The sequence below is a fragment of the Ahaetulla prasina genome, chromosome 1 (genome assembly GCF_028640845.1).
Source record: "Ahaetulla prasina isolate Xishuangbanna chromosome 1, ASM2864084v1, whole genome shotgun sequence".
Classification (NCBI taxonomy): Eukaryota; Metazoa; Chordata; class Lepidosauria; order Squamata; family Colubridae; genus Ahaetulla; species Ahaetulla prasina.
The window spans coordinates 81,777,882-81,795,855 of NC_080539.1; the positions used below are offsets into that span (position 1 = coordinate 81,777,882).

Genomic DNA, 17,974 nt, shown 5'->3' on the forward strand with positions numbered 1-17,974 from the left:
GCCTTCTTCCCGACCTCCGGGCCTTTAAGCGCGAGCTCAAGACTTTTTTGTTTCACCGAGCAGGGTTGGCCTAATGGGTGGTTTTATTACTTGTTATTTTAATATTCGGCCTATGGAATCAGATTTTTTAATTGAAATATTGTGTTTTAATTTTTGTATATGTCTTTTTAACTTGGCTGTAAACTGCCCTGAGTCTTCGGAGAAGGGCGGTATAGAAATATAAATAATAAATAAATAAATAAATAAATAAATAAATAAATAAATAAATAAATAAATAAATAAATAAATAAATAAATAAATAAATAGGAACCAAAGCAACCATTGCATTAGGAATATAGAACTTTCTGTACAATTTCATCCCAAAAAACAAAATCTCAAACACTTCAATTTTTAAATCATTTCACAAAGAAGCCAAGACAGAGGAAAACCATTCTACTTCCATTCCAAATCTTTCTTTTTATTTGATTGGTGTTACAATTAAAAAGGACTCAACATGGAGTGTTACACATTCTTGGTGCTTCATGATGCAACTAATGAAATCCCTGAATGGCTATTGCTTTACCTTTGATTTTAAAAAACTAACTTAAGAAAAGCTTTAATTCCACTAATGATCACAAATGGTCAAATGAACAGCAACAAAAGGAACAGAAAAGGAAAATGAAACCAAACTACTGGCAAGTTCATAATACATACATAAATTGTGGGTTGATGACACTGATTTCAAATGTACGATAAAGCCCACAACACTTGATTACTATGAATATTATTGTGATTTTTTTTCATGTTGATCAACTTGCTTCAAAAGGTTGCTTTCTGTTGTTTAAACTTGCATAATAAACATGCAATGAAATAATTCCTTTTAACATTTTTCTGCAGTGTTTTTGTTTTCATACAAAGATTTCATAAAGTTACAGTGCTGCATTACAGCATTACCAAAATAAGTGTAAGAGTGAAAGAAGAAGATTCTTGTGAATGTAACTTAATGACAAAAAAACCCAACTACTACTTTTTATCCTGAGACACGCCATCATCTTATTAAAAAGGTGTGCACAACCAAGTCCCACCCAAATCCCTCCAAAAGACAAAATAAATATTAAATTGGGGGGAAAGAGAGGACAGATAAAGAAAATATAAGATGTCCTCATGCACTCATCTTCTGCATAGCTCAACCTACATATAGTAAGGCACTATTTCCGCACAACTTAGTGTCCCCCAGAATCCTTTAAAGACCTCTGCAAACCACAGAATTCCTTCCAGAATGATGAAATAAATGACTGAAGAAATGTGACTTATCACATTATTCCACGTGTGTTCTCCTATTTAAGGAAATCATCAGGCAGTCTCAGAAGGAAAAAAAAAATCGGTCACAAGTCTCTTTTTGTGTAAATGTGTTCATGTGATATATGGGGATTTGTTGTGTGGGATTTTTTTCTTCTTCTCTTGCTAGAGTTAAGTTCTCATTGTTCTCAAAGCAAAATCGGAAGGAAAAGAACAGAGGAGTCATTAAAAAAAAGGTTTTGGTGCTCCAAACAGCATCCTATTTAACGGGTCTGGAAAATCTGATGATTGCTCCCAAGGGAATTGGGAAAGGTGTTGATGGAATCTCAAGGGATGGTCCTCAATTATAATTAATCAGTTAAGCTGATCTTCATACTGCTTTCGAAAACAATCACCGGCAGGAAAAAATTCCCAGCATCGTTCTTGATACATTTTCCACACATACGACTCCTGCAAAACACAGAAGACAACTTTAGAACCTCTTTCATGCCATCTGGAATTTTTCAATCCTTATGGTAAATAATTTTGAAATGATCATAGAGGCTTTGTTTATATCCCAAACTACTGTATGGAAGATATGGCTTTATGTGTCAGTTGCAGATAGACCCTCTTCCTGCTCCCCCTCAGGATATCATTCAAGATTTTGAATGATTTTCAAAATGATTTTTAGGGGCCGGTTTAGCTCAGGCTGGTAAAGCCTGTTATTAAGAACACAGAGCCTGCAATTACTGCAGGTTCGAGCCCGGCCCAAGGTTGACTCAGCCTTCCATCCTTTATAAGGTAGGTAAAATGAGGACCCAGATTGTTGGGGGGGCAATAAGTTGACTTTGTAAAAATATACAAATAGAATGAGACTATTGCCTTATACACTGTAAGCCGCCCTGAGTCTTCGGAGAAGGGCGGGGTATAAATGTAAAAAAAAAAAAAAGATTTTTGTTTCAATTAAAATGAAGCTGAAAACAGAAACTATTTTGCAAAAAAAAATCTCAACCTCAACAATCTCAACAAGTACTCCACCTGTACAAAACGGAAAAAAAAAAAAAGAATTTAGTTAAAACAAGGTTCAACTTTAGCCTCCTTGATTGTGCTATCAGAATAATTGGTCCAGAAAAGACTGTCTTCAAATTTGATTGGCTATGTAGAATTGTTACATAATAAGACTCAAAGTGCAATTAGTTGATAGGGTAAAACAATCGGCTAGAATAAAGTTGTACAATTGAACAAGTGATAGTGTTGAAGTAAAATTATGAAGAAATTGTGGGGGGGGAGGACGAGGAACATTTCATATGGAGACTTCAAAAGTACAAGGCTTGTACTGAAAATATCAGGGAACTTTTGGCGCATCCCTGCAGTTTTTCATTTATTTGTCTGCTTTTTAAAATTTTACTTTTTTAAAAAAAGGAACTACGTGGGTTGCATAATTTATACCTGTCGAACAGCACCGCGAGAAAATTTTGGTGGTCCACAGAAAAATTATTTGCATTTTTTATATTGCACTAAATCAGGGGTTTTCAAACTACGGTCCCTGGGCTGGATACGTGCAATCAACGTTTGTGTTGCTACAGAGAGTCTCCCCCTTCAGGGTCTTTTTGTGTGGGTTGGAGGGGGGCAGAAATTCTGACTTGGGGTCTGTTTCAGCCTCCTGGTGCGGGGCTTTGGGTGAAGGCTGGAGGGAAGCGCCGCTTGTGGCAAAGAGCAGGAGGGCCTTGTTTTAATGAGACACTGTATCATGGCCTGGAACTGGCTGACTATCTCAGCCCTCTGAGTGTCCAGGCGCCAGTACCTGGCCTTGCACTCCTGCAGGTCTTCCCTCCGTTTGGAAAGCCTATGCTCCTAGTCCTCAGTGAGGTGCTTCTGCTGCACCTCCTTCTCGGTCAGATCCAATTTGAACTGAGCTGTTTTGCCAACTTTTTCTCATGGCGGCTGCTTAGCTCCAATAACTGCTTCCTGTTGGGGCACTAAGGAGCCTGGGCAGGTGGGCCGGCCAGAAGGGGCTGGGAGGGGAGGGAAAAGCAGAGACCAGCGAGGTGCTCCTAAATTTGAGTGACATCGAGTTTACTACGCCCACCCAGTCACATGACCACCTAGCCATGCCTACCCAGCCAGTGATTAGGCAGATCATTTGTGGTCCATGGGATTTAAAATTATGAATTTAGTGGTCCCTGGGATCTGAAAGGTTGGGGACCCCTGCTGTAGAATACATAAGAGTGTTTAAATGAACCTGATGGAGACCTTCATGCCTGCCTTACCTCGGCCGTCCTTGAAAGGGCCAAATCTACTCTAGGCAAGAACAGAAGATCTACACTTCTCAGGTCCAAAGGCTGCACTTGGGAGAGCATTTTGCCTTAGCTGACATTCTAGAAAAGGCCAAAGAGGTTTCCTTTGAGCAGTGCCTGGAGATAGATGCAGCAGAAACCAAAGGCCAAAGGCCACACTGCAATCCAACATCATATCCTCCAGCCACATTCCCCAAAACCATGTTTTTTCTTCTTTTTCTTTTAAAAGAGACAATTGTAGGCATTCCTTGCATATATAACAAAACAAAAGAATAACAAGAGTAGGAAGGGACCTTGGAGGTCTTCTAATCCAATCTCCTGCTCAAGTAGGAAACCCTATACCATTTCAAATTGTTGTCCAATCTCTTCTTAAAAAGCTACAATGTTGGAGCACCCACAACTTCTGAAGACAAGTCATTCCACTGATTAATTGTTCTAACTGTCAATTCTAGGTTAGTTCTCCACTTGATTAGATTCTATCCTATTGCTTCTTGTCCTGTCTTCAGGTGCTTTGGAGAATAGATTGCCCCTTCTGCTTTGTGGTAGCCTCTTAGATGGAACATTGCTATCATGTCACCATCAGTCCCTCTTTTCTAGGTATACCCAATTCCCGTAACTGTTCTTCGTACCTCTTAGCCTCCAGTCCCCTAATCATCTTTGTTGTTCTGTTCTTCATTCTTCCTAGAGTCTCAACATCTTTTTCATATTGTGGAAACCAAAACTGGATGCAGCATTCCAAGTGTGGTCTTACAAAGCATTATAAAATGGTACTAACACCTCATGTGATCTTGATATATTGTTTGAGGTATTGTGATCTTGAATGTTAAGAAAGATTACTCGAACTGCATATCTCAAGCCTCCAGCTAGTTCAGCAAGACTCAGATGAACATTGTACTATGAAAGTATATGGAGTGCTGCCATTGCTTGAGTCATTAACATAGATGAAAGAAATGCAAAGAAATACAGTTACAATTTTAATGGTCCATATGATGTTGACTTACTTGACCAGTGTGTTCGGTTTCATCTTTATTAATGAGATACATCAGAAAAAATCTGAAATAAAAAACAAAACCATGATGATTATTATTATTGATAACATACAAAATAATACTTGGACTATTTCCTATAAAATTGGGATACATAAGTATTTTGAACATTTTACAAATTGGTTGCCAGAGTTTAGTTCAAACAATCATTGAAGTTTGTTGGTTCAGAAATAAGCTGTATGTCTGTGGATTCTTTCCTCCTCTCTTCCCATCAAACTTTCTTGAACTGGACAAATTAGAAAGTACTGGTTGAAGAGAATTTTCCAAACTGAGATGCTAAAATACGATCTAATTTCAGATCAGTAGAATTCTCAAAAAAGTACAATCAATAGTATTATAATTCATTATAAAAATTAACATAACATAACATAGTAACAGAGTTGGAAGGGACCTTGGAGGTCTTCTATTCCAACCCCCTGTCCAGGCAGGAAACCCTACACCATTTCAGACAAATGGCTATCCAACATTTTCTTAAAAATTTCCAGTGTTGGAGCATTCACAACTTCTGCAGGCAAGTTGTTCCACTTATTGATTGTTCTGTCAGGAAATTTCTCCTTAGTTCTAAGTTGCTTCTCTCCTTGATTAGTTTCCACCATTGCTTCAGGTGCTTTGGAGAATAGCTTGACTCCCTCTTCTTTGTGTCAACCCCTGAGATATTGGAACACTGCTATCATGTCTCCACTAGTCCTTCTTTTCATTAAACTAGACATACCCAGTTCCTGCAACCGTTCTTCATATGTTTTAGTCCCCTAATCATCTTTGTTGCTCTTCTCTGCACTCTTTCTAGAGTCTCAATATCTTTTTTACATCGTGGCGACCAAAACTGAATGCAGTATTCCAAGTGTGGCCTTACCAAGGCATTATAAAGTGGTATTAACACTTCATGTGATCTTAATTCTATCCCTCTCTTTATGCAGCCCAGAACTGTGTTGGCTTTTTTGGCAGCTGCAGCACACTGCTGGCTCATGTCCAGTAGGACTCCAAGATCCCTCTCACAGGACTACTATTGAGCAAGGTACCACATATATGGTACCTATGCATTTTGGTTTTTTTGCCTAAATGTAGAACCTTACTTTTTTCACTGTTGAATTTCATTTTGTTAGATAGCGCCCAATGTTCAAGTCTGTCAAGATCCTTCTGTTATCTTGAGCCTATCTTTTGGAGTGTTGGCTATTCCTGCAGCTTGGTGTCATCTGCAAATTTGATGAGTTCCCCATCCTTCCCCATCCTTGTCCAAGTCATTGATGAAGATGTTGAAGAGTACTGGGCCTAAAACAGAGCCTTGGGGTATTCCACTGCATACTTCCCTCCATGTGGATGTAGTTCCATTGACTACAAGTTGAGTGCGGTTGGTCAGCCAGTTACGAATCCATCTGGTGGTGATGCTGTCTAACCCACATTTTTCTACTTTATCTAGTAGTAAGTTATGGTCTACTTTATCAAATGCTTTACTGAAGTCCAAGTAAATTATATTGACAGCATTCTTCTGGTCCACTAATTTTGTCATTTTGTCAAAGAATGCAATGAGATTAGTCTGGCATGATCTGTTTTTGACAAACCCATGTTGGCTTTTGGTTATTACTTTGTTAGTTTCTAGGTGTTCAGTGATTCTTTGCTTGATTATCTTTTCCAGAATCTTCCCTGGTATTGAGGTCAGGCTGATGATGATAATTAATGATAATACAATCCAGAAATAAAGTAAAGCAGGCATTCTGTAAGGATTTACATATATGTAATGTAATAGGATTTATAGGATGTATTTTCTGAATTGCCAGTTTAGAAGTATTTGTGTTGGATTGTGTTGGATTCTGTTTTCTGGATTTCCAAATCCAGTCACCAAATTTTACAACATAATTTCAGATATAAGTGTTTTATCAAAACACACATAGGCATACACAATTTACATGTTGCTAACTATACAATCATTATGTCTAATATTCTCTTTATATTTAGAAACAAATTATCACATGTTATTTGAAAAGTTACAAGTTGCTGAAAGTTGCTATCATTTGAACTTCATTTCCTTAGAAAGGTCACAGAACATTAATATTGATTTGTTTACATAGAAAAATTAATGTACTTACAGATAATTAGCTAAGTTGTGCTCCTGTAGAGTATGTGTTTCAAAGCCATGTGGCACTGTATCAAAATAATCATTACCTATTCCACAGATAAAACATTTAGTCTAAAAAAAATTTAGAAAGATATATATTGTTAACATATTTGCTTCAATTTCATTCTGTGTCTCTATGTACATGCACATATTTGTGAGCGTTCCACACTCTTCAAGAATGATTTTAAACTTGAGGCTGGCATTTAGGGACAAAACACATCCCTAATCAGGCATATACATGATTTTTTTTTTAAAAAAATCAAGATTGCAGCCATGACTATGATCAAAGCTGCCATCTGGATCTTTCTGTCTGTTCCCTCCCCTCTGCAATCCCCATGTCCCTTCTGCTATAGGTTGAGTGGTACCCCAGGTGCCCTGGGATATAGATTTGAAGCAGAAAGTATTTAAACAGTAAAGTCTCATTGAGAAAGACATTCTAGACATGCTTGCTTTGATGACCAATTTAGAGAGCAAAACAAATAATGACTTCAAAATTGTGTAGTTTGGATATGAGAAAAATGATATGGTAATTTGTTATGAGAAAAACAAAAGAGAAAGAAGTTCTCCCACCTTCTCCAATCTCTTTGGGGGTTTTTTTCAGCCCACTTTTTTTAAAAAAAATTGAATTTATATCCCGCCCTTCTCCGAAGACTCAGAGCGGCTTACACTGTGTTAAGCAATACTTAACACAGTCTTCATCCATTTGTATATTATATACAAAGTCAACTTTATTGCTCCCAACAATCTGGGTCCTCATTTTACCTACCTTATAAAGGATGGAAGGCTGAGTCAACCTTGGGCCTGGTGGGACTTGAACTTGCAGTAATTGCAAGCAGCTGTGTTAATAACAGACAGACTTAGTCTGCTGAGCCACCAGAGGCCCACTTTTGAGTTTAAAAGAAACATTTCTACCACCTCTCTCCAGAAAGACTAGCTGCTTGCCTATTGTATTGACAATGACAATGACGGTGCTTCATAGTTAAATACCCACATTTGAATACTATCATTTAATAATAATATTTCCCATTTTACACAGAGGGCTATCTTACTGGCTTCAAAGTTTGAAGAAGCAGTACAGGAAGAGTATATACACTTTTGAATTTTGGCATTGGAGAAGACTCCTGAGAATACTGTGGACAGCGAAGAAAACAAACCAATAGATCATTGAACAAATCAACCCATCAGTTCTCACTTGAGGCACAAATGTCTAGGCTCAAATTATCCTACTTCAGGCACATCTGTGAAAACCTAACTCTTTAGAAAAGGCTGGGAACGATGGAAGCAAAAAGAAGAGGATGACCAGCAGCAAGGTAAATGTACCCAGTTATAGTGACAATGGTGCACCATTGGAAAACCTAAAAGACCAATTGAGGTACAAATTGATATGGAGAAAATCTATCTAGGTGAATACGAAGAGTCAATACTGTCTTTATAGCATATGATCGAATCAAATCTAGTCTCATGCACAGGAGAGAAGCAGTTTGAATTACTCTGCAGCCTTCAGCATCTCAATTCTATTCTTAATTAAAGAAGAAACTATTTTCTGGCCACTACACGGAGTAGATGGTATTTTGCAGAAATATTTATGGATCAAAAGGGGAATACAGAAAATTATTACCTCCATGTCTTCTTTAACTTGTTCTTGCTGATCTCTTAATTCTCCAAATGCATCAATAATCAAGCCTGGCAATAAGGTTATAATTTAAACTTTTGAGGAACTAGGACAAAAAACTGCCAAATCGACAAATTAATGCTAAATATGAAAATTCATGCTTCGCCACGAAGTGCCACATAGTTTTGAAAATATTTGGTGGAGATTTTCAAATACGATAGCCAAATAATATGCTAAAACAATTAGATACAGTATTCACAGCTTTACTAAACTTCTTTGTAACAACAAAAAATTTTGTGATATACATTGAGTTTTGAAAGCAGTTGCAAACGGTCATGTGTATTTTGGTGCATTATTATGCATACACAGTTTTCCCCATTTTAAGTGGCCACTTGTCACCCATGATAAATGCGGAAACTTTCTGTAGACCTTGAGAAGGTTGGGTACAAATTGGAATACAGATGAGGAAAAGTGCACTTCTTGACAGATTTAGTGGCAGATTTCATGACACTCAAAGAACAGAAGAAAATTCTGTCCTGTTTCAGTAATTAAGGAGTTGCAGCATTCTATCTAGCAGTCTGGCAGTATTCCCCAAAATTTCTAGAATGACCCAATGGGAATCATCCTTATATTATGATCAAGTCTTCCCAAAGGGAACATTTGAAGTGGGGACGGGGGGCAGGGAATGAAGGAAAGCCTTTGCTTCTTTATTTATAATGGTACCTAACTGACTATCTGACTATCTGACTAAACTGCGGGAACACAGGGCATCTGATCTGATACATAAAATTACAAAAATCTCTAGCCTGAAAGCTAGTACTAATTTCAAAATAGACTTATTACCTGTGTTTATTCAACTAGTTTACTGTAAAAAAAAAGAGGACTCCCCACAGATTAAATGGTCTTGTTTGTCATTTAAATCAAAGTTGTCTTGATACAATTAATTAATGATTAGAGAAAGAGTGTCTATGCATGTGTGTATGCTTATGTATATCTGTATGCCTATGTATGTGTATCTGTTTTCAGTGTCATCTCTTCCTTCCTCTCAACAGGACTTTTTACACAGAAAGTAAACATTGTTGTTGCTAAAGGATATGCCATATGGTAAAATCTACTAGTGATGTGGCTCAAAATCAAGTTTCAACAATGCAGAGGATAATAAAATTAAAGTCAATTTCATTTTCAATTAAACCTTTGCTTTTCTAATAATTTGCATGCAGAAGCAGAAATTTACATAGCCAGAATCTGAGCAAAAGAAGAGAGAAATATAGAAAATGCATCTGTCTGCTCTTAATCTTTTGCATGTGGTTGATATAATATCCTTAGGTAGATTTAAAATTGAAGCGTTCGGAATCTTTATGTTTCCTCCACAAGAGAAAAGAACCAGTATTCCTCATTTAAGAAGTTTGACTTAGAATGTATTCCTTCCATTTTATATTTCTATTCAATGCCTGGGGGAAAAAATCTGCTTCATAAGGGATTGAGTAAAGGACTCAAAAATTCTTTTCCCACCAAAAATGAAGGAAATAACACTAGAATTTATTCTGCTGCTAGAGGAATTGGCCTTTAGTCTTCCACCTGGGGTTATCATGTTTCAAAGATTGAAGAACATGAGCAAATATATTAGATACAAAAAGTTTATATATTTCACCATACATTTCACACTGTGAGAAAAAAATAGATGTAGATTATCAGTTAGGAAAGGGTGATTCTGGTAATTATAAAAAGCATTTAAACTGATAAAAATAATGAAAGCATACCTTGTATGATAGCTAGTAGAATAACAATTACAAAAAAGAAAAATGTAATATCAAAGATGATTCGATATATTTCATATTCATCGCCTGCAGGATCTTCAATTTCATCACCAATTCCACCACCAGCACGTACTCCCACATACATGTGAAACATATAGCACTAAAAGCAACAAGAAAAAATTCTCATAATTTAAAAAGTAAATTTTGCATAACCTTCCATTTTGTAAATATTTACTAGTTTATTTGAAACAAGGAAACTGAATTCTTGCCATAGTTCAGTTAGTCTTTTAATTTTTTTATCATCAAATCTGCAGATACTTGAGTGCTTGCAAAAATAGAGGAATGTGTTAAACAAAATCCTTAAACAAAAGAATCAATGTTTCAGAGTTTTGAAAAATAACTGCCAAACCACACTTACATTTGACTTACTGCTTGAAGTAGTAAATGCACTAATCAACTTGTAACTATCAACTCAGACGAACAATCAAACAATAAACAACAGCCTAATTAAGGAACCACCAAAAATATTCCTGCCAACACTGACAGGGCAAGCCATCTGAATTTAAACAGAGAGCAAACCCCACTCCCTTCTAGTATTAATGATGTTACCTAGTTGGGTAATTAAATGTCTTCAAGAAAATAATCAAGCTCAAAGAGCATCAGGGTCCCCACACTGTTATTTTAATTAACGTAATAGTAGTATATTCATCTAGAAGAATGAATGTGTTACCTTGAACATTATACATTCAAAACACTATACAATTATCAAAAATAAATACCAACCATCTAAATGATTCTTAGTCTAATACTTTACCCAATTCAATAAGGTTAACGATTTAGAAGCCTGCACTTGTATGAAAAACACCAATGCCAGAAGCAGCACTAAAATTTGAGCAAACTTCTGTTATTACATGATCCTTCCATTAATTTACAGACTGTAACAACAGTTTGAGAGAAAGGTTGATATAGTAGTTAAAACACCAGGCTAGAAATCAGGAAATTTAGAGTCCATTCCTGCCATAGGCATGGAAGATAGCAGTTACTATGAGTGACTCTCTGTGAATATGACATTATACCTGTTCTTGTGATGAAGCATTTGTTGAATTTTGTGAAAACCTATAAAGAGGATTCTGAAAGGTTGCATGGGTTGCTGATGTATCTCTTTGTGTTTTGTAAACAGAAACTGTTTCCACTCTTAAAAATTTGCCCATTTAGAATCATATTAACAAATTAGAAGAAAAACTAAGGTAAAGTTTACCGTTAGCATGTCATCACATTTCATATCTGGCATATCTCCATCTTCACTCTTATTGTAGAATTTTCTGAAGAAATTGAAAGCAACTACTGTGTATAGATAAACTACCACTGCTAGTAATCCCACAGTTAGTACAAGCTAAAAAAAAGAAGAAATATTAATTAATAAATTAATGAATATTTTGGAGTTCCTTGATTGTAAACTTATTTTTTAAAAACCGTAAGAAGATGAATGTTCATTTGATTTCTATTTTACATTAAACAATTTACAAATTACGTAAAGAAAAGCAAATACTCTTCTGCTGCATGGGAGTAATTCCAACTGAATTTGGGTGGGACTTACTGTAGTCTTTAAATGAACAAGTTATATAGACAATTGTATTACAATCGTGCAATTGAAATCATGGCAATTTGGGAGTAATCTTGATTGAAAAGAAATAAAAGTAGTTCTGAGTATATCTACATTTTATTATTAGATCAAATGCATTGGGAACCTTATGGAAATTGAGTCAAAAGTAGAGTTACAAGTAGAATTCAGACTTTATTACATTTCCTCCAATTTTTAAATAAACAATTGTTCTCTGATTTCTTTCATGGTTGGCATAGTTATATAATTGTTCCTCTTGGTAAACCTTATTTTAAAAGGTGGCGTGTAACTTTTCACAAAGTTAGTGACAGAATAAAAATACCTGTTTCCCATTGTGGGTCACTGATGATAGAATTGTTCGTAAAGTTTTAAATCCCATTGCTATATCAAGGAGGTGTGCAGCAAAGAAAAAGTTGTTGTAATGACCAAGGACTGACATGGTCATATACCAAGCCAGGTACAGAAAAGACTTTAGAAGAAAAGGAACAAAACAAATTTAAAAGAACACACAGTCAGATAAAAACTTCTTTGTACTGTAGCTGTAATTCTAACTTCCAAACAGACTTTTAAATCAATTTTTGAAATAATGTACATTTTTAATTTGAAAGAATAAAACAGGTAATACATTATGGAAAACACAAAGAGTCTTCATAATAAAGGTCTGCATAATTTTATCTTAATTCTGTGCTTCAGTTAAATCTCAAGAGAAAACAACATAAGGGAAATTTCCCCATGAGTGTTACTATTACTGTTAAGACCCAGTCATGTCCTTAAGGAATTTGTCTTCTCCTGGAAAAATTTAGAGAATCTATCAATCCAATTTATTTACCCATAAATTTGGTGAAGAATTTTGAAAAGTGATTTAAACTAGTTCTATTTTAGTAATCTAATTAATATTGACTTGATATGACATACTTACATTATCAGTGAAAACAACACCTAGTTTCCACATTTGATACTTTACATCAATAGAATTCAGCCTGAAAGAGCACATATAAAAGAAGAAATAAGATAAAATTAAACATGGAAAAGATGAGTCATTGATAATCAATCACTAGGTATGCTGAATGTAGGCTAACTGGGAAAGTTTTGAAAAAGTTCCAGAAGCAGCAGCAAAACATTTCTATATTATAGGCAGAAAAACAATATGTACTTGTATTCAAGGTTGCCTCAGGCTTTACTTTTTAGGTAACAAATCATATATCAAGTCTTGAAGCAAAAGAAGATCAAAAACAATTCAAATACCTGATTAAATATTCAGTATGCAGTATGATAAGAAGCCTTTATTTGTGTTTAGTTTATAGGAAATAGAGCTGAGCCTACTAATTAATTTTAGTTCATTTGTTTTAAAGTGTCCTCTCTCCATCCCTACTCCCACTTCGTGAATGATGATAATTGTAATGTCAAATTTATGCCCATATATTACTTTACACAGTGTTACACTGGGTTCATTGTTGTAATCCTGATAAATAATGGCATATATCATATGTTCCCTCAACACTGTCAGACTATTTACTGAATCTGCACTACTATTAATCGTCTCATAGTTCCCATCACCAATCTCTTTCCACTTATGACTGTATGACTATAACTTGTTGCTGGCAATCCTTATGATTTATATTGATATATTGACCATCAATTGTGTTGTAAATGTTGTAACCTTGATGAACGTATCTTTTCTTTTATGTACACTGAGAGCATATGCACCAAGACAAATTCCTTGTGTGTCCAATCACACTTGGCCAATAAAATTCTATTCTATTCTATTCTATTCTATTGGAACATGAGCCATGGTGGTGCAGTGGTTAGAATGCAGTACTGCAGACAATTTCTGCTGTCTGCCAGCTGACTGCAATTTGGCAGTTTAAATCTGAGGTGGGTAAAATGAGGACCCAAACTGTTGGGGGCAATATGCTGACTCTGTAAACCACTTAGAGAGGGCTGTAAAGCACTGTAAAGTGGTATATAAGTGTAAGTGCTATTGCTATACAGAGTAACAACATTATTATTATTGACAGAATAAGTATTAGACTTGCGATGGAGGCATGGTGAGCTGTACATATCTCTGTGGAGAACTGAAATGACAACTTCATTTCATTGTGGAAAAGACCAAATAACTGGTTAGTGGACTGGTGTTTTGGAACCTCCTTGGAAAAGGAGAGGCCCGCATGCGCTCTGCAAAGCTGTTCTTTGTAAGGAGAGTGCAGGGCAGCAATCAACCAAGGGATGGAGCTGAAGGGATTAACCATTAAACTCACAGTCACAGCAGAGCCTTTTGAAGACACTAAATTCAGTAGTCTCACTTTTAATCCCTTTCGGAAACTATTTAACTATCTTAAAGCTATCAGAGATCTTTAGAAAGGTAAGTTTGAACAGCTACCTGGTAAATCTATCTTCATTTCTTAGCCAAAGAAAAATTAACTGTAAATTTAAGAAGTTAAAGAATTTGAAATAAATGGCAAAAAGCTAAATAAGATTCTGAAACCAAGTATTATTTTATTATGAATATAGTTATGAAAATATTATTTTCAAAAATCATTATGAAAGAAAAGTAATTGTGGGAAAAATAGGAGGAAGATAATGTATGTTTGCTCCCTTGAGTTATACCACTCTATATTTCACAAATTATAGTTTCCCATTCCCATATATACAGTATGTTTCTGACATGTACGCACACTTACATTTCGGAATAATTCATGTTCATATGAAAAAGAAGGCTATAAATCAGACATTAGAAGCAAGAGAAATGTTGACGGTTCAACAACAAATAAGAAATGTTTGAGTAGTCTTTAAAGCAACATTTTAAACACTTACACAGCTGATAAAGAACTATCTTTTTTTGGTTTCTTTTTTTCTCGAGCATCACTGAAATCTAGAGCAGCCTTGTCCATTCCCAGCAATTCACTGATTCGGTCTTTGCCATAAAACTCTCCATATTTATCCATAACCTGAAAAAATATAGTAACAATTATTTTTTCCTTCTCAAATGTATCTGAACCCAAGTTTTTACAGAACCCTCATCATGCAGTGATTAAGGTGCAATATTTTTATATAAAATTCTATATTTTTAGATACCTCTAACTTTGATAATGGGGCAAAGAGGATCAACTTAGAAGGATCTTTGACCTAACAAGTTATAGGTTTTATATCCCAATGGTTTGAAGAGAACATGTAAACTGGATTGCAGGATCTTCTACAATGAGTAGGAAGTTAAATGCAAAGAGATATTATGTGAAGAGTCAGGAAGCTCTTAATCTTAGTTTTGCTAGCTCTAAATTAGTTCTGGCAATAGGAAGGGTAACAGAAGTGAGGAAAGAAAACTAATTTGAGAAGAGGCAATACCCTAACTTAGGATCTGGCAAGGAGGAGGAAAAAGAAAGAAGGAAGAGATGGAAAAAGGAGCAGAGGCAGAGAGAAAGAAGAGAATATAAGAGTGTTTGGAAATAGCAGGGAACTTCCCCTCTTCCCCAGCTTAATAAGTGTTGAGGAACAAGAGGGGAAGAAGGGCAGACATGAGACTTTGTGCAAAAAGTACTAGAACAAGTATTGTCAGCTAAAATCAATATGGTGTGAAGAGCTGGAAGTTCATCTGTGAGAAGAAGCTGAGAAGTTATTTGAAGATTTAACTTAAGAAAATAAAGGTGCAAAGACAAGAGAGAAAAGAGAAAACTAGACTGAAGACTATCAAACAGGAAACCACTACAGGAATGATGGCAGAGAACATTACAGTGAGCCCATTTTTGAAGGTACGGAAGGATAGCTAATGTGTTTCCAGATAGTTAACTCAATTACATAACATATAGTTCCTCTTATATCAGTAGGCATATTGCTTATATTGCTGCTTTCTAATGATTGCATATAAATAAAAATGTTTTTAAAAACCCTTTGTATTTAAATGTGGGATATTCTTTTCCCTATTGGATAGCCTGGGGAAGGACGGGGAGATATATCTTAGGACTTCTGTTAGCAGAAGTGTGCAAGATAAAATATATTCTGCAGGAGCTGGAAAATCTCTGGGAAAAGACTCATCTAGTGTAGCAGTAATGTTAGAGCTGATTAAAAAGTATCATACCTCTTTAAATCACAAACTGATGATTCTGAACATAAAAGTACTATCAGCTTATTGAGCAAGCCTTGTTCATATGACTGAATGTATGGTGGCTTGAAGAGAGAATGAAGTCATACATAAAAGTTTTAGCTCCATTTATGCTGACTCATAAAGAGCCAACTCAACTTTATTTTAATCTAAAACACTAGTGCATTGTTTTTAAAATGCAGAGTAATGTATACCGTCTTCTTATTTAACAACCACAATCCATTCCTTAAATCAGAAACAAAATAGTTGTTGAGAGAGGGAGTGAGGGAGAGGGAGGGAGGGAGGGAGGGAGAGAGAGAGAGAGAGAAAGAGAGAGAGAGAGAGACCGTAAAGATCACTAGTTATTGCCACCTCATTTAGATAGAGTTTTTTCTCTTGCAGTTATATGTAGTGTTACTCTCATTCCAGTGTGCATTGTTGTAAGGCAAATTAAATTGGGCTGTAAGTGTGTGCATTGGTTGGAAAAAGATTTTTTAAATTACCATTTTATTTGCAAACATTGGCTTAATGAGGTAACCATTAAATTCCGTGAGGCTGGTCAACACTGACTCAAAAGTATATATACCCACACACGATCAGCACTTTAACGGAGACTTAGTAATATTCACTGAGCAATGAACATGCACCATAAGCTTCATGAGCAGTGCACTCTGTTTGATGTAAAATTGAGTGAACGATCCCAATAGAGATATTCAATACGGATAAGAAATCTGATCATATGAACTCATAATTACAACCAATAATGGTAGAAAATAATGTAGGTCAGAAATTAGACTATGCTATTTAAAACTGAAATGTATAATTCAACAATAATGGAAGACTTTACCTTTCTTTTTACAAACTTGTCCCAATAGTTATTAGGAAAAGACCTATGATATGAAAGAAATGCTGTTTAAATATAAGTTATCATTCACATCAATAAACATAGTTTTTCTGAACTCAATTTACAGAGATCTTTCTTGGAGGTTCCAAGTTTTCCTCACCTATAAAGGGGCTTATGGAAATTACAATTTCTCACTGGAAAATAATGCTCAGTGGATCAGTCACATAATCATTTAACAAATACAACTAATTCCATGCAAATTCATTTTTTCACTCCCTGAAATTAAAATTTAGAATTAAACTGATACTAGTTATTTCCTTTATATTTTTTAATATTTTATTTCTTAAATTGCTACTAAATGTCCCTATTCTCAAACATTGTCCAGTTATATGGACTGATTGACTTATTGCATTACTATCAAAGGCATCAAAAATTTTAATAAACTTATAAATTACTTTCAAATCTGAAATATCTGATACCATATGAAGTCCTAATTTTTTATAATTCTGGATAAATATTTTCTGTAGCAATGGCCATAATGAAATTGCACATATCACAGCATTCAGTATTACAGGAAGCTTAATTTACTATCTGCTTGGATGCAGAATTGTACTGGTAAACATTTGCCTGGTATATATTAAATATATATACCTGGGAGTTACCAACGCTTCTTTGTTGGGGGGCATTTTCCCTGCCGCCTTGAAAGAGGCGGTGGTGAGGCCCCTCCTCAAGAAGCCCTCCCTGGACCCAGCTGTATTAGCGAACTACCGTCCAGTCTCCAACCTTCGCTTTTTGGCGAAGGTTGTTGAGAGTGTGGTAGCATATCAGCTTCCTCAGCACCTGGAGGAAACTGTGTATCTGGACCTGTTCCAGTCCGGTTTCAGACCCGGGTACAGCACCGAGACGGCTTTGGTCGCGTTGGTGGATGACCTTTGGAGGGCTCGGGACAGGGGATGTTCCTCTGTCCTGGTCCTGTTAGATCTCTTGGCGGCTTTTGATACCATCGACCATGGTATCCTGCTGCGGCGGTTGGAAGGATTGGGGGTGGGAGGCACCGTTTATCAGTGGTTCTCCTCCTATCTCTCTGACCGGTCGCAGACGGTGTTGGCAGGGGGGCAGAGGTCGACCCCGAGGCGCCTCACTTGTGGGGTGCCACAGGGGTCGGTTCTCTCGCCTCTCCTGTTCAACATCTATATGAAGCCGCTGGGCGAGGTTATCCGTGGTTTCGGGGTGGATTATCATCTGTACGCTGATGATACGCAGCTGTACATTTCCACCCCAAACCACCCCAACGAAGCCGTCGAGGTGATGGGCCGGTGTCTTGAGGCCGTGCGGGTCTGGATGGGGAGGAA

The 17,974-nt window shown here is 36.2% G+C and overlaps 1 protein-coding gene across 1 annotated transcript in view; it reads right to left on the reverse strand.

Moving 5' to 3' along the window:
- Positions 1-487: 487 nt before the first annotated feature.
- RYR2 (ryanodine receptor 2) overlaps positions 488-17,974 on the reverse strand; it is a 231,018-nt gene continuing 213,531 nt past the window's right edge. Inside the window, exons 92-101 of the mRNA XM_058171339.1 lie at positions 16,626-16,668; positions 14,518-14,651; positions 12,623-12,683; positions 12,026-12,172; positions 11,341-11,475; positions 10,086-10,242; positions 8,332-8,396; positions 6,685-6,785; positions 4,556-4,607; positions 488-1,728 (exon numbers count right to left, since the gene is read on the reverse strand). Of these exons, the coding sequence (XP_058027322.1) occupies positions 1,633-1,728; positions 4,556-4,607; positions 6,685-6,785; positions 8,332-8,396; positions 10,086-10,242; positions 11,341-11,475; positions 12,026-12,172; positions 12,623-12,683; positions 14,518-14,651; positions 16,626-16,668 (991 nt within the window). The 3' untranslated portion in view covers positions 488-1,632. The remainder of the gene's footprint in view (positions 1,729-4,555; positions 4,608-6,684; positions 6,786-8,331; positions 8,397-10,085; positions 10,243-11,340; positions 11,476-12,025; positions 12,173-12,622; positions 12,684-14,517; positions 14,652-16,625; positions 16,669-17,974) is intronic.